The sequence below is a fragment of the Trichophyton rubrum genome (genome assembly GCF_000151425.1).
Source record: "Trichophyton rubrum CBS 118892 genomic scaffold supercont2.10, whole genome shotgun sequence".
NCBI classification, from domain to species: domain Eukaryota; kingdom Fungi; phylum Ascomycota; class Eurotiomycetes; order Onygenales; family Arthrodermataceae; genus Trichophyton; species Trichophyton rubrum.
Genome location: NW_003456419.1, coordinates 314111 through 336734, shown reverse-complemented (window position 1 = coordinate 336734; position 22624 = coordinate 314111). Strand labels below are relative to the sequence as shown.

General features: G+C 48.6%; 8 protein-coding genes across 11 annotated transcripts in view; 4 read left to right on the top strand and 4 right to left on the bottom strand.

Moving 5' to 3' along the window:
• The window catches only part of TERG_12552 (AGC/PDK1 protein kinase), a gene marked incomplete at both ends in the record, with an annotated part of 1545 nt that extends 354 nt beyond the window's left edge, over positions 1-1191 (bottom strand). The window contains one exon of the mRNA XM_047751498.1: positions 2-1191. Within this exon, the coding sequence (XP_047607249.1) occupies positions 2-1191 (1190 nt within the window). The remainder of the gene's footprint in view (position 1) is intronic.
• Positions 1192-2042: 851 nt separating this feature from the next.
• TERG_07487 (uncharacterized protein) lies at positions 2043-3081 on the bottom strand. Its single transcript, XM_003231819.2, has one exon. It carries the CDS (start codon positions 2764-2766, stop codon positions 2362-2364), a length of 405 nt encoding a protein of 134 aa, XP_003231867.1. The 5' UTR covers positions 2767-3081; the 3' UTR covers positions 2043-2361.
• A 349-nt stretch (positions 3082-3430) lies between these two features.
• On the top strand, positions 3431-4445 carry TERG_07486 (uncharacterized protein; the record flags this gene model as incomplete). The annotated part of the gene is made up of 3 exons (XM_003231818.1): positions 3431-4027; positions 4116-4307; positions 4380-4445. 3 exons carry the CDS (start codon positions 3431-3433, stop codon positions 4443-4445), a joined length of 855 nt encoding a protein of 284 aa, XP_003231866.1.
• Positions 4446-4945: 500 nt separating this feature from the next.
• On the bottom strand, positions 4946-6829 carry TERG_07485 (uncharacterized protein; the record flags this gene model as incomplete). 3 transcript variants are annotated; one of them, XM_003231817.1, is made up of 6 exons in its annotated part: positions 4946-5533; positions 5604-6029; positions 6099-6449; positions 6513-6593; positions 6667-6736; positions 6813-6829. In XM_003231817.1, 6 exons carry the CDS (start codon positions 6827-6829, stop codon positions 4946-4948), a joined length of 1533 nt encoding a protein of 510 aa, XP_003231865.1. The 3 variants fall into 3 exon arrangements, with proteins under 3 accessions (XP_003231865.1, XP_047607247.1, XP_047607248.1); XM_047750395.1 differs by lacking the exons at positions 6667-6736; positions 6813-6829 and having other exon boundaries at positions 6513-6578; XM_047750396.1 differs by lacking the exons at positions 6513-6593; positions 6667-6736; positions 6813-6829 and having other exon boundaries at positions 6099-6284.
• Positions 6830-8473: 1644 nt separating this feature from the next.
• TERG_07478 (uncharacterized protein) lies at positions 8474-21462 on the bottom strand (the record flags this gene model as incomplete). 2 transcript variants are annotated; one of them, XM_003231810.1, is made up of 3 exons in its annotated part: positions 18424-20385; positions 20441-20649; positions 20709-21168. In XM_003231810.1, the coding sequence occupies 3 exons, from the start codon at positions 21166-21168 to the stop codon at positions 18424-18426; spliced, it is 2631 nt and encodes an 876-aa protein (XP_003231858.1). The 2 variants fall into 2 exon arrangements, with proteins under 2 accessions (XP_047607245.1, XP_003231858.1); XM_047750394.1 differs by having other exon boundaries at positions 8474-20385; positions 20441-21462.
• TERG_07482 (uncharacterized protein) lies at positions 10274-11321 on the top strand (the record flags this gene model as incomplete). Its single annotated transcript, XM_003231814.2, has 4 exons — positions 10274-10545; positions 10571-10849; positions 11011-11123; positions 11206-11321. 4 exons carry the CDS (start codon positions 10274-10276, stop codon positions 11319-11321), a joined length of 780 nt encoding a protein of 259 aa, XP_003231862.2.
• Positions 11757-15407, top strand: TERG_12551 (uncharacterized protein; the record flags this gene model as incomplete). Its single annotated transcript, XM_047751497.1, has 7 exons — positions 11757-12707; positions 13613-13995; positions 14087-14160; positions 14232-14237; positions 14296-14513; positions 14580-14987; positions 15051-15407. 7 exons carry the CDS (start codon positions 11757-11759, stop codon positions 15405-15407), a joined length of 2397 nt encoding a protein of 798 aa, XP_047607246.1.
• On the top strand, positions 16471-17859 carry TERG_07479 (uncharacterized protein; the record flags this gene model as incomplete). The annotated part of the gene is made up of 1 exon (XM_003231811.2): positions 16471-17859. One exon carries the CDS (start codon positions 16471-16473, stop codon positions 17857-17859), a length of 1389 nt encoding a protein of 462 aa, XP_003231859.2.
• Positions 21463-22624: the final 1162 nt, after the last annotated feature.

Here is a 22624-nt window from a genome sequence, read left to right as displayed (position 1 = left end):
CCCTCCTTCTTTGGGGGAAGGCATGCTGAGGATCTTCGCTGTCCCAAAGTCGGTAATCTTACGTGCATCTGGTGTCAAAAGAACATTTTCTGGCTTAAGATCTCTGTGGATAACTCCACGCCGGTGCATGTATCCAATGGTATCCAAAATCTGAGCTCCATAGAACCTTGTGCATTCTTCATCAAAGGTGCCCATCCGTTTAAGAACGCCAAGGAGTTCGCCACTCCCTGCAAGATCGAGCACGAAGTATAACGATCGCTCATCCTGAAAGGTGTAGTATAGCCGGACAACTCCAGGGTGATCGGTCAGGCGATTCAGTGTATCCTTCTCGATGTTTACGTATTTGACCTTCTTCTCCTTTATTATGTGTCGTTTATCAAGGATCTTGATGGCATATTCCTTGAGGGTCTGGCGGTCCGTGGCGGCAACAACCTGACTGTAAGAGCCCTCACCGAGGGTGCGGCCGAACACAAAATCTCTGACTCCCTTTTTCACATATCTCGCAACTGGCTTTCCATTTGCATCGATCTCCTGCTGCACGCCCACTGCAGCTCCACGCTCCTGCCATTCCTCCGAGCTATGAAGGGGAGCATTTTCGTTGCCATAAGAGGCTGAGACAGCAGGTATAGATGTGCTCGGAGCTCTGCGGGAACTCTGTCTAGGCGGTAAGGGAGCACCGCCACGGAAGACCTTTGTTGGTGCATAGGATCTATCGGTGTGTCCTTCGTCTCGAGGAAGGACGCCGGCCTGGAGAGCTGCAGAACCACCACGAGAGTCGATCCTGGACGGGTATTCTGTAGCAGACACGGATGAATCCGTTCGAAGGCGGTAGGGTTCACCACGCGGAGAGGGTTGGTGGTTGGGCGGAAGACAGACCGATTGACGGCTGGGATGATGAGACATGTTGAGTTGTACGTTGGACGGGAGCTGCGACGGCGAGTTTCTCGAGTAATCGTGGAGATTTGCATTCGAGGCTGATGCTTGCTGCGCGGGGCTTGGACCAGTCTCTACTAATCGATTGCCATGCTGGGACTGTTCAGGGGAAGCTAGAGCTCCAGGAGCATCTTGGCCCATGGAAGACAATTTCAGGGAGGAGCTCGAGGGGCCCTCTGAGGTATTTGTAGAGGCATTGTCCGGATTGGCGATGCGTAGCCCGCCGAGGGACTGAGAAAGGCTCAGATCTCCATCCATATTCACGAGACCGCAACGTAAGAGGGGGATAGTCAGAGCGAGCGTGGGTGGAATGCGGGAAGCCTGATGACGGCCCAAGAGCGAAAGACAAGAAGTAAAAGCAAAGGTGACTGATTGTTGGCAGCTATCAGGCGTATGTAAGTGTGTATGTATGTATGCAAGTGAACAAGTGAGCAAGCAAGCAAGCGCAGAAAGCAAGGTAACCAGGCAAGCTGTCTCACAGAATCGAGACTATGCCGGTTACTGGCGAGGTTGACAAGTGCATGGCAGGGCGACGTGAATAGAGGAGGACTGGGTTCTTCAATCCGTCTTCCTCTGTTCGGGAGATGTCGGTTTTCTTTATATGCCCAGCCGAAACGAACGCGAGGCTGGCGAGGAGCTAGAGAAGGCTACCTGAGGGCGCGCAAACCAAGGTGTCTCGTTCCCGGGCGATGCTTCTTGCGAGCGAGCGAGCTGCAGGTCCGTGGTGGATGTCGTTTTTCGGCGAGCAGGACTGGTGGCAAGAGGACAAGCAGCGAGAGACGAGCTCTGAACAGGCAGAGGAGGCTCTCAGCGTCTCTGTGATGCGGCCACTGCTTCTCAGGCACTTGTATCTGCGACTCCTGCTTGTCTTCTCGGGGTCAAACGAGCGTCTTCTGCGTTTTCTTTTCTTCTTCTTCTTCTTCTTCTTCTTCTTTTTCCTCCTCGTCGTCTTTTCTTTGATGTTCAAGGAGACTTTAGAGGTTCTGGAAAGGTCTGCTTAGGTAATCACCAAGCTCGACATGAAGAGAGACGAAGACGAAGGCGAAGACGATGATGATAGCTAGGACGGAGAGACTAAGAGACGAAGAGACGAAGAGAAAGACATGAGAAGGCTTGGAGAAGCCAACGGCCAGCAAGGAGCCGCCTCTCTCTCCCTCCGCAATTGGACACGTCTCGAGAGCGGCCGGGCCATGTACTCCGATGGCTTGCTGCTCCCTAGTCAGCGATCAAGGAGGCGCTGCATTGCCGGAACAGCCAACAGCTTCGTAAGACTGAGAGCAGAGCTATTTAAAGCCAGCATGTCTCAGGACGAAGAGCCGACTTACATGACTGGCGTGCGCGTTGCCAGTCGTCAGATAAGACATACGTCTAGGAGAGAAAGCCGAGCAACGAGCAGGCAGACAAGCGAGCAGGCCGACTCTCTGGCTTTCATCCATCGGTGGCTGAGTACCACAGATGACGATGTCTCTGCTGCATGGAAACCGGGAAAGCAGGGTCTGTCAGAAGCATCTGCAGCATGTCATGATGCAGACTCAGTGACCACAGCGGTGGATAACTAGATATGCTATCATCCTCTGCATTATCTGGCCGGTTGAGATCAAAGCTGGGATATGATGCGTGCCGTTTGCTCGGCGCCTTCACGACGGGCTTCAGTTTTGATACCCTGGCCATTCCCGTGTCGAGGCTGTCGGCGAGCCTGGAGATACCAGTAATAGTTTCTCTTTCCAGGAGAGGGCTACCCAGGCCGATTTCTTCTTTACAGGCTGTCAGCTTGCTCCTGATTGCGTATGAAGGGATGCCATTTTGATACCACACATATATATATACACACATTCTCTCTCAATAAGGACTTATCCTCTGCATTCCTTCAACTTTATACTGTGGCCATGAAGGAGACACCCTAAACAGCAACCATGTTAGTCCATCATCTTCTATATCTGGAGATAAGGATGGCTTCACCACTGAGATCTTCATAGTAACAAGAGTAGCCATGGCCAGGCTGCAATACAGGGGCCTTGATACCAATCATGTCTATAGAATCTGTTAAACATTAGCCAGAAAGACATCCAAGCCAGAGTTGAGCAAGTAGCTTCCATTATGCTATCCAAGTAGGTGATAGTTACATGAAGAAGAAGAAGAAGAAGAAGAAGAGAAGAGAAAAAGTCCAAGTTCTCTGGATAGAAATATCACAGGCTCCCGACGACTAAGCGATGTCTCCCTTATCACCTTTATGCCCCTTAACTACATCTTCTAATCACTATCTCTGCTCAGTCCGGATGGGCCTTTTTTGATATCAGGGTGGGGGTTGTCACTACTTGCTTCTCCCTTCTTCTTCTTCTTCTTCTTCTTCTTCTTTCTTTCTTTCTTTCCATGATTTGCATCTATATAAACTTCTCCTCAGCAACTCCAGCCCTTTGCTATATCCTGCCTTGTACTATTCTACAACAGCACCTTTCAAATACCAAGCAGATCCTCTTTTCTATATTTCTCTTTGAACATGGACCCTGATTTCGTTCATAGACAGTTCCCAACTTCTTATCTGAGGACAATGTTGGGCTCAGAAGTCCACTTTAGGGTCGAGAATCTCATCGAGGATACAGCGCTGCATACCGCAGTAGAAAACCATATCACTAACCAGCTCATCGAGAGACAGCAGCAGCAGCAGCTTCCAACCTGGCAGGCTGTAGATGGCCGTCGAGAACTCCAGCACTGGCTGAGAGCGCCGCCATCACTTACGCCTGGTCCGCTGTGTACTCCCCCATCTGCGTCCTCGGCAGAGCGAGAAGGCTCGCCAAAGCCAGCAGACGATGGCCAGACTCTCTGCACAACTGCTCCTCCATCGACTCTCTCTCCGAGTGAAATCGACCGCAGAGGCCAGCAGATCATCCTCCAGATCCTACAGACACCAGTCTCGCAGGAGGAAGCTGATTTCCTCCGTTCCTTGCCTGTATATACTCCTCCTCGCTCATCCTCAGGGGACCAAGATTTCACCTTATTCCCACCTGCTCTAGCAGAAGGGGAAGCAGAAGGAGAAGCAGGAAGAGAGGAAGAAGAACCGCCAGCGAAAGAAGCGAGATCAACAAACTCTCCTCTGGTAAGCAAGTCTACGCTGTATTCTATCTATTTGCTGTTTATATCTATGCATGGCTGCTCAACCAGTCTTCCCTACATTGTCGTTTTAGAATGATACTCGCCTGCCGCCTTCAACAAGCCCTGTCAGTCGCTCAGTATCACCAAACACTCTCACTCTTAAACCCCTTCAGTTCAATACGGCAACAAACAGCTGGCCTCTGCCGCCTATTGAGTCTGTTACTCGCTTGTTCTGGGACCCGATTCGTGATGCGTTTCGAGAGCAAGTTCAGGTGGAAAAGATGGTGCGTCAGGAGAACATATTTATATGGATGTGTTTGGGTTGGGAATGCTAACTTAATCCCTGGGCTATATAGGAGGATACGGAAAATTGGTTAAGGGGCCTACCAAATGTCGATGAGATGCTGGAGCCAGAGAGTTGATCAACGTCCATTCTTCACTCCTCCAAACGTCGTACGCATACCAAGAGTAGGGATTCAATCTTTTCAACATTTTCAACATTTGCACCATTTTTCAGGACCTTCCAAGGCCTATACCCACGGGTTAATTATATATTCAAACGAAATCTACTGGTCAAGCTAGCTATGTTCTGGGACGGAAAGTGAGCGGGAGGTAGTTAATAGATCAAGTAGAACGAGGGTGTCTTAATTTATTCCTTCGAAATCTATATGGCTGTGTTCAGCATCGTCTTTCCACTTTCTGTTCAGGCATTCGTCCATCTTTCTATGTATTAGCTAGCCCCTTGTAATATCTAGCTTGTCTTTCCTTTCTCTCATTCTTTCAGCCATGTAAAAAGTCATTAAAAAAAGAGCAAACAACAGAAAAAAAAAAAAAAAAGCTCTTTTCCCTCCACGTCTACATCCTTTCCGAATAGAGCCGAAGTACTCAGAAACTCCTAAGAGTAGCTAGCCGTGTATCTAGCCTAGTTCTTGGCTCGGAGAGCAAAAACCTGGGCACCGTCAACAAGTCTGCGCTCATTGTTTTGGCGGCCGTTGACGAAATCAGGGTAGTTCAGGGTCATCTCCACAGCGCCGTTGATGATATTATCCACGGCTTCAACACCGAGCATGAACGAATGATCCTGGTTACCGACCTCGTATCTCCAGCTACCAAAGCGGCCACGGGAGTAGATACCCTGTTCCAAAAGTTTAGGCAGGAGTTGGGTGAGAACGCCTTCTCTCTCGAGGGTCGGCGTTGGGTAACCGTGGTCAAAGCGGCGGTGGTAAGTAGAGACAATTTCGTCAGTGGGCTTGAGCATGGAGGTGTTCACGAGACCCTGGATACATTCTGCGAGCAATTTCTCGTTGTCTACGGGTTTCATTGAAGACTCGGAGACCTCAAGCATGATGGACCAGTAGGGACCAGGCTTGGAGGAGGAGTCGATGGGTCTGGAGCCATCAGCAAGCTGCTGGGTTGGGAGGGAAGTAGAAGCCTCAGGGCAGTTGTTGGGAGAGTAGTTGGAGAAGATGGTGGCTCTGTAGAATGGGCAGTTGTCCTCGGGGAAATACAGCTGTCACATAAAAGTCAGCACTGTAAATTTTCTACACGTAGCACAAGATAATGTAGCCAAAGGAACTTACCCAACACTTGTCTCCAATTCTTTCTGGTCGTTCGCCTCTGACACCAACACCGATGACGTGGGTGGAGGAGTAGAAGAGTCCCTTGCTGAGGCTAATCAGCTGCTTGTCACCCATGGATTCAGCCAAAGCATCGACAGCCATGGTAGAAATAAGCTTCTGGTATTTGATAACGGATCCATCGGCTAGAGTGACGGACTTGTTGGCAGCGTCGACCTTGGTAACAGCCGCATCCTTGCCGAAGCGCTTCTTCTCCTTCGGGAGAGTGTCGGCAACAGCAATCCAGATGCCGCCTGTACCACCACGGGCCGGGAAACGGAACGTAGCATTGGGTCCCCAGTTTCCGGCAGTCTTCTGCAGAATAACGTTTGTTGTGACAGCTTTGAGGTTTGGTGCAGCTACACGTTCACCGAGCCAAGCGCATTGCATCTAAAAAACGGTTAATACTATGTCTAGGCTCAAAAGATAACAACAACAGGTTTTTTTTCTTCTCCTCACCTTTGTAGTAGGAACAGCCCAAACTTTGAAGTTGTATGGTCTCATGAATAAATCAGCAATTCCAACTCCCATCATGCGAACGATCCATTCATCAAAGTCCTTAGGCTTAGTGTTTGCCACGCGAGCCTCCATAGCGGCGTCAATCATGCCGTCGATACATTTCACTTGTTCCTCCTTTGGAAGCATGGAGATGTTGTTTTGGAAGGGGTATGGCACCCAAGCCTCCTTGCAACGGACATAGGAGATACGCTGGTGGGTGTACCAGTCATCAGGCTTAGGGAGCGCCTCATCAATGCAGTCGTCGAAATATTTGTAGTGGGAGAAGATGACATGACCACCGACATCATATAACTGAAAACGCGAGATGAGTTAGCTTCTGGTTGGTAAGACGGTGTTAAACAGGGGGCGGCGTACGAAGCCCTCAGGGGTAACATCGGTTGAAGCTAGACCACCCGGAACCTCGTTCGAGTCAACTATCATCCAGGATGGCCCATTCTAGTAGATAATAAGAGCGTCAGCAGTTAAATTCAATTAAAGCTTCCCAGAATTTGTTATAGCTTAAACCCACGATCTGGTTCAATCTCTTTGCGGCACCTAAACCAGTAGGGCCAGCACCAATGACAAGGATGTCAACGTTACTACAAACCACAAAGTACCAGTCAGAAAAGGTCAATTAAAGAGAATCAAGACCGCAAATGCAGGATTTCAACTTACGCGTCCGCTCGAGGCATGGCTGTAGCTGGAGTCGAAGGTGTAAGCTACTCGAGCTCTATCTCTTGATAGCGGGGGCGTAGAGGAAGCTCAACAGTCTCCACTGGAGGGAAGGAATATGGCGCAAAACAAAGGAACAAATGCACAGAGGAGCAGGGCAAACTAGAGCACGACGAAGCAGTTAAAGAAAAAAAAAAGAACAAGAGGCGAATTAGCAAGCAGAGAGGCCGAAGACGAAGAGGTTCAGAGCCTGCTCGTCGTTCGTCCAAAAACTCCCCCTGAAAGCCTCGAAAAGCGCGGAGACCTACCCACATTACGTCAGCATATATTACGTAGTAATGCTTATGTCAGCCATTCAAACTCAAAAAAGAAATAAGTAAGAGCTTAGTCATGCACGACCCACTAGTTACCGTCAACTACTCTATGGGCATCCAGCAGCGCCTTTGAGCTCCTTGTGCCGGCGGGAGTAGACATTGAACGACCAGCCGTCGTCTGCTTGGTCTTATGCTGCGTTTCTTTAGATACCCTTGTGACCTTGTTTCCCCTGAATAGCACAATTTAAACGGGAGCACCCTCGCTTCACCGCGTTTTGAAGTCCTTATACCACACTATTATTGTTGAATTCCGTGTCCATCATATCAACCAATAAACTCAGGACTTTGCAACCCGACAACTTCGTGTTTCAACCCCTGAGATTCTTATTATATCCTACATCATGCTGGCTCCTGAGCGAAGTTGTCCTCGAGACTCATGTTTCCGCGAAATTGGGTGCTTCCGATTCAACCATAAAAGTATTGATGTGAGCAAGCTGGAAGTTGACGAGGTGAATGGGTTTAATCAATGTGCGGATACCTAAGGCGTTGTGGTCGCTGTGGCAAACCCCTTTCACATATAGACTGCATCGTCATCGCTGTTGACGGGGCTTGCTCCAACAATGGGACACTATATGCCCAAGCCAGCTTGGGCATCTACTTTGGTTCCAGGTACTCATTCAACATAAGCCTCGCGCTTGATATTGATGAGCCTACAAACCAGAAGGCGGAGCTCATGGCTGCCATCAAAGCACTCCAAATAGGAAAAGGCATATGTTCTAATGGAAGGTATGGCAAACCCATTGTCAATGTGACTATCAAGTCAGACTCAGAATACTTGGTAAGGGCAGCAAAGAGTGGATACCGAAATGAAAAAAAAAAAAAAATGGGATACACGAATGCCAAGGGAAAGCCCGTGGTTAATGGAGAATTTTTCAAGTGGCTTGATGAATGTATACTTGATCTCAATGCGGAGGGTGTGGCTGTCCACTTCTGGCACGTTGAGCGAGCCTACAACCGTCACGCAGACCGCCTCGCCAAACAAGCCGTGATTCCATAAAAAAAAAGGGAGGGAGGGGAAACAAAATTAACCCAGATTAGATTGAAAGGCGCAAAAAAAAGATCGCGTACACACAACCGTTCAACTGCCCTTTGGTATCTATCTGTTTTCGCAAGTCGGTTCCCCCAACTTAACTAAGTTCCTCTTCCACGGTTCCGTTCGTTATACCACCGCATTCCTAGGCCTTTCTTATACTTGACTCTGGTCTCTGACAATACTTCTGAATAGGTCTCTCATTTTTCCCTTGCGAAGGGAGTATATCGCATATCTTTTTTTATTTTTATTTTTTTTCCTTTGCATTCTCATATGAGCGGAATACTTGTTTGCAAAAGCGGCATATAATAGTTATCAAACCCTCGTGCTGGCTTTTACTGGCTTCTATCATTCTTTCTTTCCACTTAGCGGACACATGTCTTTGTCCCTCGTATTACTCCACCTCGTGCCTATCAGCTCTTATTTATAGAAATGAGATTTGATGTCTCTTGAGACCCATCACATATTACTTTCACGTGATCTAACATCAGCCCTGGAGGCGTCAGTCCCCTTTCCAATTTGGGGAAACAGGTTTTTGGAGATTCGAGGACTGAGAGTTGAGTGACAACTTCAGTCCAGCGTCAACCCGGCGTCAACAGCCCATCCACAACGCCTCTTTTCGTTGCCTCTCTGCTCACATCGGCGTACGGAGTACATAATCTGTTTCTTAGTCACCACCGTTAAGACAAGATGTCTAGTGCGCATCGAGGCGGTGCTAGGGGCGCTAGACGCACATCAATCCCATGCTGGAAATTCGAGCCTCAGAGAATGTACGGACAAGATGTCCAACCGTCCCTGATAGAGTTCCCAGTCGAAGACATGGTCTTCACCACCCGTGCGACTTCACTGTCCCGACGTTACTCGAAGCTGGAGCCTAATCTAAGATCGATTATCATCGCAGTTGACGGAGCATGTAGGGAGAATGGAGCGACCGCCCCCCGAGCTGCCATCGGGGTCTATGTGGGCAATAAATCTGACTACAACGCTTCTATGCAGCTCGATTCATCATGGGCAACCAACCAAAAGGCGGAATTGGCGGCAGGCATTTATGGACTCGATGCCGCCAGGGAGATCAATGATTACGGTGTCGATGGAGAATCACTGACCGAAGTTATAATCAAAACGGACTCTGCATACATGGTCAACGGGCTGACCCAGTGGGTTGACAGGTGGGAAGCAAACGGCTACATCAACGCGGACGGCCAGCAGGTTACCAACCATTACCTGTTCAAGGAACTCTCCTGGCGCGTTCGTGAGCTTGCCGAATTCCATGTCAAGGTGTACTTCTGGAACGTCCGCAGAGAACACAATCGGGAAGCGGACCAGCTGGCAAGGGATGCTTTGGCACGCTGAATCTCGTCGACCAGCAAGTCATCTAACATAACCCATGCACATGCATGTGACCTTCAAACGACAGACCAATCATACCATGACAACTAGTTATCAAAAACCCAGAAGCTTTATATTTCCTCCTTGTTCCTCGGTTTGATATCGAGAGATATTACTCCAAATACAGCGCTTGACACACGGCGGCCCTTATCCAAGTATATTAACTAACCACTACGACGTTAACGATGCTAAACGAGTATTTCCCCTTGTTTTTTCCTTCTTTTTTACTGCTACTTGTCTTTTGACAAAGTAACTAGCCAGCAATCGCTGAAATTTTATGTCTGAATATGAAATGGATTATCTCTTTAGACAGTGACATTGCAACGTCGTATAAGGAGCGTTATGCGTTTTATCCTACGCTCATATTGATGAAGTTGCATAGTCTCCGTATTTCGTTGATTTACAAGCTTGTCAGGTATTCCATTTCATCCACCGTTATATCCTTGTATGCGTGAAAAAACTACCCTTTGGTATCAGCGTCTGATGCTCTGATACCAAGTCCCAGAGCCGCCTTCCTTTGGGCGCGATGGTTCCTTTTGGGAATGGCTGTTGTTGATAACCTCACGACAACATTTCAATCCCAAGCTTGAGCTTCACCACTAGCCCAGGCCGTCAACTACGTTTCTCACTGTACCTAGACGCCACGTAGACGACAAAAGGCTCATTGCAAGATGACTCTTGACAACTCACCATACTACGGACTGGGTGATCGTGCCCAGGGTCAACCTCGCGATAACACGCAACCACTGGTTATATCTGTCGATGGAGCATGCAGGGGAAACGGACGAGAACACCGTGATGCTGCTGCAGGTGTATTCGTTGACCAGGGATCGAGATTTAACGAAAGCATTCCCCTGAGCCTGGATAATCCCAGCAACCAAAAAGCGGAGATACTTGCTGGAATCCATGGTCTTAACATGGAAGGCACGAGAAATGGACGGAGGTTCCTCTCGCCATATAACCATCAGATCTGACTCTGAGTACATGGTCAAAGGCGTCAACGAATGGAGTCGTAGGTGGGAGTCAAATGGATACCGGACTGCCAATGGCCAGTCAGTGGTTAATAGAGAGCTCTTCCAACAACTTAGTTCAGCAAGAGACTCTCTGGAACGATCCGGTATAAAAGTCGAATTTCAGCATGTTCCGAGAGAGGAAAACCGTGACGCTGATCACTGGGCCAACCGAGCGTTTGATAATTATTACAACGGTAGTCAGGATTGTGGTTATTATGAATCTGAAGAAGATTGGTGAGTTCTACAAATCCAATACTTGATGAATAGTATATGCAAGGGGGAGATTTCTCTATCACTAAGGTTAAAGAGCAGATTTGTACTGGGCCAATTTGGTTAGAATTGATTTATTCGTCTTGTTATTGTGGCTAGTTATTCATTCTTGTGGGTAGCAACAGTGGGCCCTTAGGGTATCAACCTGAATCTTATACCAACGACGAGGAAGATTTTGAAGGCCCCCACACTTCTCCAGGAACTTTTATTGAGCTGGTGGATGCTCAAGGATTCTATGGTAACGATTTTTTATGACTACTGTCAAGATGGTTATTCCTTCGGTGAAACCACGGGTGATTACTACGATAATTCCTACGAAGGTTCCTACGGAGACTCGCCTGATGATTGCTATAATGATTGCTATGATGATTCCTACGGAGGTTCTTACGGAGACTCGCCTGACGATTGCTATGATTATTCCTACGATGATTACTAGAATTGATGGTCCAGAGTACGGAGTATGTGAACCAAAAAAGAGCCAATCTTATAGCATTACCTCCTTAAGTCCATACCTTACATTGTAAAGCAAGCATGATTGCATACAAACAACCTGCGTTTGAACGCTTGCTCCTAAAGGTCATCATAGCCCTACAAGTTTCAACAACTTGGGTTCTGATATTTATTCCGAAATTGTGGCAAAAGACAACAAACATTGACACTAAAAGCGAAACACAATTGACAATTGACAGGTAGTACATAGAAGCAATGACCTCAGGATAATTTCATTGCAGAAGGCCCATTTTGATCAAGTATCTGCAGTCTTACTCCTGCTACCCAGTAATCTCCAACGAGCCATCTCAAGAATGATCAATTGCCACCATTTAATCGCGGATGTGTGCCAGTTCATTCCACAGATCAAGTGCCACACAAAATGAAGACCCTCGGATTTCATCTATATCGCGCTTGGGTATTCTTCGGCCGCTTAGCTCATAAAGCAAAAGGGGAAGAGAGAGAGAAAATCGAACAACTCTCGCAAGCGTCAGATCGTGATTCAGAATGGGATACCGTCAGCGGGTCTAAAGCCGAAGACTCTCGTTCATCTGAGGACAGCTTCTGGCCAGAAGGATGGTTGAAACCAGCTCTTCACCGACTAAACGATGATGTTCTTTGCTATCTTGCCAATTCTATCCTGCCTCCTGACGATGCAGCGGCCTTTTCACTTACCTGTAGAGCAGCCTATAAAGCCACCAGTGGGAGAAGAATTCTACAAAGGCTCAACAAGGAGCCTGCCTTGTACCGTGCCAGATCTCTCGAGCACCTGGAATTGGACTTCCCGAAATACGTCCTTTGCTATGAATGCGGTAAATATCATGATCGGTTGCTACAGGGTTTTTTCGGCCTAACGCCCTGTGACCTTAACGGCATTCAACTGGACTATGCCCCGAACTTTCGGCGTCTGTACTATAGACAAATAAAAGAGCTTGCTAATCACTATAGATTAGGCCTTCGCTACAAACGAAATGAGCTTTATATGATACCCCAGACGCCCTATTTCAAGAGAGACATGGAAAGAAAGATCGCACATGCTGTACATATCAGGCCAAAGGCCATCAATAACGCAGGGAACTTCGAATTGATCTTCAGGAGAACCTCGTATGTGGAATACAAACATACTAGCAGGAAGTCGAGGCAAGAGGCAATATACGCTACCAGTTGCAGAAGCCACCATCTTTGGCCCGGCTTCAAGGAAGAGAAGCTAGCACGAGAAATGCTTCCACTATGCTATCGATGTGAGATGTGCGGTGCTGAGAGGCAATTCACTATTTCCTACTTAGCCTCAAAGCCTGGGTATGCGGTTATTCGCAGTACTATGTGGGAAAGCGTAGGACACTGAGAACTCAGGCTACGGGCGATGGGAGTGAGTCTGCTCCAACGGAAGTCCGGCAACCACTCACCAGTTTCTCAACATTAGCCAGTCAGAGTTGATTCACCAGCGTGCCTTTATTGAGGAGATGCCCGGTAATTTTATGCAGGGGTTTAACGATGAAGTTGTCCAGAAACTGACTTATTGAGACTGCGACCGTCCTTGTAAGGGGGTAGATCTCTTTAGTTTTATAACTAGCAACCCAGGTATAAGGAAATGAACACACTCGAGTAACTTTGATAGCATAGCTGCTGGTAGGAAAGCTCACTCATATCCTCTACTCGTATATAGATACCTCCTCCTCTTGAAGAACCTGCTTTAGCCCTCAAGATGGAACACAGAAATAAGACAAGACAGGGCTGCACAGGGGGAGGCGTTGGCAGGAGGGTTGGAAGTTGTTCCAAAACAGACCATTAGATATATATTGTAGTGGTTTAGATGGGTATATCCATGGCCAGCTTGATGTTGATATTCGGGACATGGAGCAGGATATCATGTAGGCATGAACCGGCCTCCATCGTCACCACCCCGAGCTGCTCTGCACATAACTAGCAAGCAGGGCAACAACAAAGACAGCGAGAACACCGAGCCATGCATGCCACCGTCGTATGTCTTCTGTCGAGATAAAAAAGCTGCGTCTACTCCGTATATATATGACTGAATAGTCTGCCGTTTCCACCTTAATAAGCGTGTTGCGTGGCCCCTTCGCCCATCACTACTTATCTCACTGCTTAACCTGCATAATTCCTTTTGCCAAACTTCCCGACGCACCTTTTTTTTTTCCCTCCCTTGCTCGATCGTGGTATATTTTAAAAGACAGCCAGACAAGTTCCTGACCTTGCCCCCTTTTACCCCGAGTACAGCCATCCAGAGGGTCGGAAAACAGTCTCATCTTGCTAATTGACCGTCTCCCTTCCGTGACAAATCCGCCCAAGGGACCGCCATTCGATACTGCCCTGGCGTCCAACGCGTTCGGCCAGAGCAACCTCCTACGGTCACGGCCGTTCGACTTCCATCGCTTCGTCGCTTTACAGGCTCATTCACTGTCCAGTGCCGTGCAGAAGATGGGCGAGCAAGAGAAGGCCAGGACCTCCGGCGAGATACAGCCTGGTGCTGCCGCTGGGCCGGCCATGGCCATGGAGATAGATGACAGAAAGGACGATAGCCAGACACTGCCGACCGTCAACCCGGCGGCGACGAAGAGCGAACCGCCCAAGCCTTCATTCCATCCGGCATTCTACGTGATGTAAGTTGCCTCTGCTCTGCTTGCGACCCCGAGTTTTATCTGTGGCAGAGTTGCGGTGGACGACGTGTGGTGCTGACGGTGAATCATGCAGCGCTTGGATTACGTTGAGTTCGGCGGTTATTCTGTTCAACAAGGACCTGCTCGATAAGAAGCAGAACAAATTCCGTAAGTCGTCTTGACATCCTTTTTCTTTGTTTTTACCCGGTTTAACCAGACTGCTGACCGTGTGATTATAGCATTCCGTACGTCTTTTTATTCTCCGCTGGTGAAATAGAGTTATCCTGACTCCCATATCAATAGCCGTCATCCTTACAACATGGCATCTTGCGTTTGCGGCCTTCATGACACAGGTACTAGCACGAACCACCAACCTCCTCGATGGACGGAAGAAGGTTAAGATGACTGGCCGTGTCTACCTCCGTGCTATAGTGCCAATTGGCTTCTTTTTCAGTCTGAGCTTGATCTGTGGAAACAAGACGTACCTCTATCTCAGCGTTGCCTTCATTCAGATGCTCAAGGTAGGTTTCCTACTATATACTAAAATCGCAACAAGATTATGATAAGCTAACGTTAGCCGTTTATAGGCCACTACCCCCGTTGCCGTGTTGCTCGTCACCTGGGCCCTCAGCATCTCTCCACCTAATATGAAAGTGCTTATGAATGTATCTTTCATCGTCATTGGTGTTATCATTGCCTCCTTCGGCGAGATCCACTTCGTCATGATCGGATTTATCTTCCAAATTGCAGGTATCGTCTTCGAAGCTACTCGTCTCGTCATGGTGCAGCAGCTCCTTAGCGCTGCTGAGTACAAGATGGACCCCTTGGTCTCGTTGTACTACTTCGCCCCAGTCTGTGCTGTCATGAACGGCGTGGTTGCATTGTTCATGGAGGTGCCAGACTTGACTATGGACCATATCTACAAGGCCGGTGTTATCACCCTCCTGGCCAACGCCATGGTTGCCTTCCTTCTCAACGTCTCCGTCGTTTTCCTGGTACGTATCTATATGCGCAAGGTTAATATTGATCTTTGTGTAATGCTAACGTGACATAAACAGATTGGTAAAACTTCTTCTCTTGTTTTGACCCTCTGCGGTGTCCTCAAGGATATTCTTCTCGTCACCATTTCTGCTTTGTGGTGGAAGACTCCCGTCACTCCTCTCCAGCTCTTCGGTTATACCATTGCCCTGGGTGGTCTGATCTACTACAAGCTCGGCGTCGAGAAGATGAAAGAGTACACCAACCAAGGTCTCCGCCAATGGGCAGAGTACTCCTCCACTCACCCGGCCAGAAGTCGCCTCATTCTCATTGGAATGGGCGTCCTCGTCCTCGTCATCCTCATGTTCCAGTTCGGAGGCTCCGTTGACCCCAAAGTTGTCAAGGGAATGCTTCCAGGCAAAGTCTCCGGGCAGTAAAAAGCCTTGTCTTCTCTCCGCGTTTTAGACTAAAAAGTGGAAAAGGGATCGATGGATACGTCGACTCCCTTTGTTTCAAAACCCATTTACGAACTGATTTCACTGCATCACAGGACACCGCGTGCTGTCTACTTTTCTTTTTCGCTGGTTTATTAATGGTACGATATGCACAAAAAGGACAGGAGGAAACCGAAGGCTTCTAGAAACTGAGAAGGGAAGATGTGCTTTTTTTTTTTTTTCATTCTTTTTCCCCCTTTACTTTTTAAGCTCTTGCTTCATTCTTGTTTGTACAACTTTACAACAAATGCCTTGTAATCATGTCTCCTTTCACCCGGGCAAGGCGACTGCTTTCACTACGTCCTGCTTTTCTTCTTTCTTACTTACTTCCCTTCACTATTTCTGCTCTTCTTATCCCATTCAAACACTAGACGCTGTTTCTTTCCAAAACCGCCTGCTTTTATTTATCTCTTCCTTTCTTCCTTCTCAGCTCTTTGTACACAAGCAACAAACAATGCAAACAAGAAATAAGCTCCTTCCATCAGTCATGAAAAAAGAAAGAATTTCTGGGCTACAGATAAGCTTACTAAGCGTTTAAACTTGCCCCAGATCGTCTTTGCTGACTAAGACAATGATCCATCGCGCTTCTCCTTTAAGCCCAGCCACTCCCGGCTGCAACGTCTTGGCCACAAGAGAATGCAGTTCTTGTTGGCTGTGACTCCGTCCTTGGCACTGAATAAGCTCACGAGTGTCGCTTCCCATTGGCTATCTAAGGCAACAGGGGGTGGGACCTGCTTCCTGCGGGTCTAATGCCGCGCATGGAAAGTACCACCGAGGTAGCTCCTTTCCGTATCTGGGGTTGTCCTTGCAAGGCTATTGCTGACTAAGCCCTTCTTCTTCTTCTTCGTCTTTCCCAACTTTCAACTTCTTTTCTCTCCAACTACAACCTACAACCTCAACGTCAAAATACCGACAGCTACCAACTGGCCCGCCTCCAACGTCTCAACGGTGGCTCGCTTAACTATTCTCCCCCCGTGGACCTCTCTGCCACGGCGCATCTCATTTTATGTTTCCTGCTCTTCTTAACGTCACTGCTCTCCTCGGCATCCCCCATCCTCATACCTCGCCAGCCTCTTCTCTCTACATTGCGCCTATTAATCCGGCGGATACCCACAAAGGAAGAAGAAGACAAAACGAAATAACTTTCTCTTTTCAATCTTGCAGATTTACTTATCAGCATTGTCTAGCAGCTTTCCCTTTCCGACATTTTTTTTTTTTAACAGTACTCTCCTCTTTTCTATTTAGATCAACCATGGGTCCATCTCTCTTCAACAACTACTTCAACGGACCAACCGTCGCCTTGCCTCCGCCCTCTCAGCTTCACCAGACCAATCAGCTTGCGCCTACCGACTCGATGAACCATTCGTTTGCCCATTCCGGCGGTTCCCGCTTTCCCCATCATGCTTCTGCTCATGCAGACGGTATTCAGTCTGGGCCACCCAAGTCCTTCATAGGCCGCCAGACGCCTTTGAATGCTACTCAGTATACTGCTGCACCGTCACGCAAACGATCGAGAGACGAATTCGACCTAGGCAATAATGACCACCATAATAACATTGCTGTTCAAAAGGCACTCACTCCACCAACCGTACTAGAAGAGGAACCAATCTACGGCGAAGGAATGGTCCTCATCAATCCAAAATCTGGACTAGCCGTCTCCGCATCCAGCCAGACAGGGACCTGGTATGAAGAGAAAGCAGAGGAGAAAGCAGTTAGCAACCGGATCTCCGTTCCTATCACCACTGACGTCAACCATGACCATATTAACCCTCTGCCCAGTCGGAAGACACAACGGCTCGACGCTACCGCTTCTGCTTACGATGACATAACCGCCTTGTCAATCGCCAACAAACTCCAATCGAACACGGATGACGTTTGCGGATCCGGATCTTCCCCCAAGGGGCCCGAAATGCCACATGTTGATGATGCTACTCGACTACTAGGTATCAGCTGGCAACGCATGGCTAACGATGACAAAGATATGGTTGCTGCCATCCGTGGTTGGGAGAAATACATCAACAACCACTTCTCCACACACCTACACGATGCCCAAATTATGCTTAAGCATCGTGGCTTGAATGTCTACCTTGTCTCCGCCCTTCCAAAAGGTCAGCATCAGAGCGACAGTGCCGCCCAGCGATACTTCTACCTTTTCGACGATAACCTTATTGAAGGCCAACTGGTCGGCAGGGACTGGCAGTCTTCAATTCGTAACCTTCAGTCTTCACCAATTGCCTTCGAAGCTGGCTCAGCAGTATTAAAAGCAGCTGAAAAGACGCCTGAACGGCAAGTGGAAGACAAGGGAATCCCGGTTGCTACCGGTGGCATGAACGGATGTATGATGGGAACAACAGGAACCTCAACCGGAACGGACATCCAGATGGAAATCGACTAGACGCCTCCAGCCACAACGCTACAGAGATGGACGCCATTCGAACGACTGACGATCGAACGATGTTGCGGATCAGCTAAACCGACTAACCCCGGATCGGCATGTGGAACGTATTTAAGGTGATGAAGCTGGTTTCTTTTGTCACTCAATGTTCTTTCTTCTTTCTATTTCCGCACATTTCGGTATTCTATCTATTCATCTATCTTGTTCTATTTTTTCGCCAGTCTCACATGGTTTCTATATCTTCCTTTTTTCATATCCCTTAAGTGTTGTTGACCAGCTGATCACTGGCTCTCTACCCGCCATTATTGATCCATACAACTCATGAGACGACCGCTGTAAAAACTACCAATGAAATACTGAGAACAAAATTAATTATTCTCCTAACATTCAGCTACTTGCCATTATATATTTCCGTGATTCTACTAGAGAAGTAAATGGGTTATAAGAACATATGAGTCTCGGTGGTTACGGCACAGGCGACGCTAATCAATTGCCAAACACCTGCAATTTCGCCGTACACCCCTGAAGATGCATCTCTATCCTTGACCATTCGATTAAATACCGTTAGAAATAATCATCATCATATCCTCCTTCACTCCCTTCGTCATAATAATTCCCGGCAAACGCAGCCTCGACACCATCGTCCTCCTCTTCCTCGTCGTCCTCCTCTTCATCCTCGTCATCGACATCCTCTGCCCCGGCAGGTAGCTCATCCTCTTCGGCATCTGGCAAATAGCCTAGAATCTCTTCGTTGGGGTCCGTGGGCTGCTGCTGCGACTTCAGCTTTCCCGGAGCCGGGGCTGGAGCCGTTGTCACCGTCGCTTCTACATCAGCTTTAGGTACCATTTGAAACGCTGACGGCTGTGTGATTTCCTTGGATGTAGGTTCAACAGCCGGTTTACTTGGGCTGGTCGAAGCTGGCACCACTGCCGGAGCAGCAGATTTCTTCATGGTAGATTTCACGGGTGTTCGGATCGGTTTCAGTAATTTCGACCTATTTCCTGACGCCCGTCCACCAAATATGCCTCCTCCTTCAGATGCGATGCTTGAGCCGCGAACACTTCGGCTGACGCTAACGCTGCGACTTCTGCTTCGGCGACTGGCGTCGCTTTCACTATCTTTCCTCTTGACTGTAATGATGCTCCCGGCTTCTTCATTGGCTGCCTCGTCATTGTCACCATACATCTGCTCGAAAAGCTGGTAGTTTATCTTCTTGCTGAATCCACGTCTTTCAAGCATGAGCCTCGTTGCTTCTGCTGGGGTCGAGGCGCGTGATCCAGCCACGGACTCACCGTCTGCATTCTTTGATTCTCTCGAAAGATATGTGACATCTCCTATACGGCCCTTGCGGCGTTTTCGTGGGCGATGGGCGCCAGATCTTGAAGGATCTGAGCCAGCTTCGGCAAGGGCTTTTCGGAGTGCTTTTGCTTGCTGTGTACGAAGGTAGTCTTTGTTTTCATGAACCCAGATTCGCTCTTTAATTTCTACTTCGGCGGGAGATAGAAGGCAGAATTGCACTTCCGGGTCGTCTTCAAATTCTAAGGGGCTAATTTCGACATCTGATGATACCGGTTGTTGTGGTTTAGGTGGAGTGGTAGAGTCGTCAGTATATGCATTTGGCTCGGTATCCTGATGGTCGGCATCTTTATCGCCGTCTTCGGTAGGTTTAGGTTGAGCTATCTCAGTATTGGTAGTATCTGTTGTTGGCTTGGCAGTGCTGTTGACAAGGTCGGAATTGGATGACAATAGGGCTGTCATCTCGTCTTCCAAAGCAGACTCCGAGGCCAGCTCGGATTCCGTAGGTTCAGGATAAGGAGCGCTTCTACTGCCCTTAGGCTTGGAACGTTTCCCGTCGTTTTGAAGACCATATTCGTTAACAGCACCGGAGTTTTCGGACGGCTCTTGCTGCTTATCGGAGGCTAGCAGAGCCGGATCAATGGGAATTTCGGGGATGGCGAATCCATCTGCGTCAACCCGAGGAGCTTTGGCCTGGACCACCCTGAGAGATACTTGATCCCGCCCAGCATCAGCTCCGGTTTCCACTTCAGCAGCTTTTCTTTTCTTGCCCTGTAATGCAGCCTTCTTGTCCTTGGAGTGCGAAAAAGAAGGTGGGTCATGACAGGTTTCTAACTGTACAGACCGGAACTCATCAACGGTAAGACCACCACTTTCTGTAGCTTTAAACTCGTTTAGGCGTTGGTGAATGGTTAGTTCCGTAACCTTGACGACATAAACTACCTCACGGACAGTACGGCGGAAGTTGTTCATTCGTGCAGCCAGGATGAGAGCAGCACCACATATGCCTGCTGGCCGTCTACCAGTAATCATCCAGTCACGGTTCATTCTCTGAACGATTCGGACGGCTTCACTGGCAACCTGCATCATGGCAGGGCCAAATTCTAGCTGTTTTGAGAATCGGTAGATCAAGCTTTCCGGGTCGATTGGATTCATGATGAAATGGTTCCCCCCCAGTTTCAGCTCGTCAAGTAGTGCTTTGTATGCTCTACCCAGTTTGAATACATTGATCTACAGCAGTGTTAGCTATGGGGGAAATACTGGAGATGGGGATACCCCCGCTTACCATAAGTACATCTGCAAAGTCAATTAACATGATTGTGTTTCCATCTTGACGCCGACATGCAATATAAAGAGCTACCGCAGCTACGGTCTTTGTTCGACGTCCCTGGATAAAGTTAAGCCCTACCGCAAGCTTGAATACTTGCCCTCCGGCTTTTGAGGCACTTTCTGGGATGTTCAAGGCCCGGGAGAGCTGCGCAATATATCGATTTCCTATACCATGTTAGATTCCTCAAGCCATTCGCACATACACCTAGAGGGACAGAGCTTACCGTTCTGCTCGGTTATTTCTCTACTTTCTATGCCACCACCACGCTGGAATCCAGGTCCAAAGCTGCGTCCATGACTCTGGTCTGCACCGACAAAGGTTCCTTGAACGATAGCAGCTCCTGACGAAGCTTCGCCGAATGTAACTTCTGAGACGATATTGGACTCGCTGATAACAGTACCACACCCGGCACAGACCTTCTGTCCGTCATCCTCTACTATGTTGGGATCAGGACAACTTGGGTTCGGACATTTTGATGTTTTGGGAGGTACGGTCGTATTTGATTTTTGTGTCTGCTGTTGCGGGTGCTGGTGCTGATGGTTCTGAGGGACATGGATAGACTGTGGACGTCGGATAGGAGTAGGATTAGGCCTTTTCAAGCTTGCTAGACGCTCGACTGGCGGCCGTCGAATCCCGGCCTTCCCTGGCGGAGGGAGACGGGGAGTTGGTTTAACACCAACCATAAGGGCCTGGTAATGGATGAACGCTATATATATACACGCCTGGTTCTTCGTAGGAGTCTATAGCTTGATTTTGGCTGTCCAGAGAATATATCAGCTCATGCTTGACAACGATGTAAGGAGATCTGACAGCCAGGAGCAAGAGGTATTTTTTTGTGTTGGACTCACCAAGGGGAAGAAATCCCCACTGGCGGGTAACAGGGGAGTGAGGCCTCGCAGCAGGATCTGTAAATGCGCCGTAAATCCCAGGATTGAAATCCCCCGTCCGGTGCCAACGGTCTATATCAAATTGTCAACGTCTGTCTCTTAAGTCGAAGTCGTCAGAAAATGCGCAAGGCCGGCGCAGCGTCTCTCGCCTCGCCGCCGCCCGCCCGCCTCGCTCCTTGTGGTGCAGCCGCTTGAGTCAGGCAGTCACGTGATGCTCTTTTTTTGCGCCTTTTGGTGGCGGAGGAGAGCTGTGGCGCTAGGCCTGATTGGGAAGCCATGACCACCCAAGTTCGATTCCGTGACAAGTTTAGCCTTTTTTTTTTTCCTTCTTGTTTTTCCTCCCCTGGTTTGATCTCTCGAGAACTGGCGGTGATGATTGTTGAAATATTAAATACTATCAGTCCATCGAAGAGCGGCTTTATTTTTGGAGGATGGAAGGAGAATTACCAGGGGTGGTTTGGGTGTTGCAGGTATAGTGCTTGGTCGACGGAAAGTGCAAGCTGCAGGGCGAGACGTCAACCAGTTCAGCGTGACTGAAAGTGACGGGGAGACTCCCTGGATGCCACCGCCAGGCAGCCTGGACGAGCTACTCTGTACTCTGCCAACATCTGCTCTGCACAACTGGGTCCAGAGGGAGAAGCTCAGCAGAGAAGTTTCAAGATCAGCATGTCACAAGGGTAATCAGGCCGGATGATCCCAAGAACACAATTCCTGGATGGCGGTGGTGTTACATGCCTCCTCTCCAGGGACGGCTATGCTGTCAGACCTGCAGAGAGAGGTATAACCAAGGGGTCAGGACTCGATGTTAGTAAGGCCACCTGGATGCAGGCTACTGGGAGACAACACATTTTTTATATTAAATGAATGCTAGAAAGTCCGAAGCTATCCTGGTGCCAGTAAACACGCCAAGGAAGGGACATCCATCAGATTTCGTCCACTCCCTCGAAGGCTCGTTCAAGATGTAATGGGACATATGTACGGGGTCCTAGAGACCAGTTGGATATTCTTCAAGTGGGATAGAAACTACTGGCTGGCTCGCGGGATAACGGCAGTAGCGGTGCCGTGAGGAACTCGTTCTTCCATATCCCGAGGGTGAAGAAGACACCGAAGAGACCAGAGAGAACAAGCAACAGGACCGGCCTTGAGCGGCAGAGCCAAAGAGTAGGCCTTTGACTGCCAGGATTGAGGGTGTCATCGCATAGAAAGAATGTATGATTTGTCCATTAAACCAAGCCGTCGATGCGGGTGATGA

What these genes read in the sequence shown, in the direction of transcription:
- TERG_07487 (XM_003231819.2), bottom strand. Translation starts at nt 2,766, where the DNA reads ATGTGTGTATATATATATGTGTGGTATCAAAATGGCATCCCTTCATAC.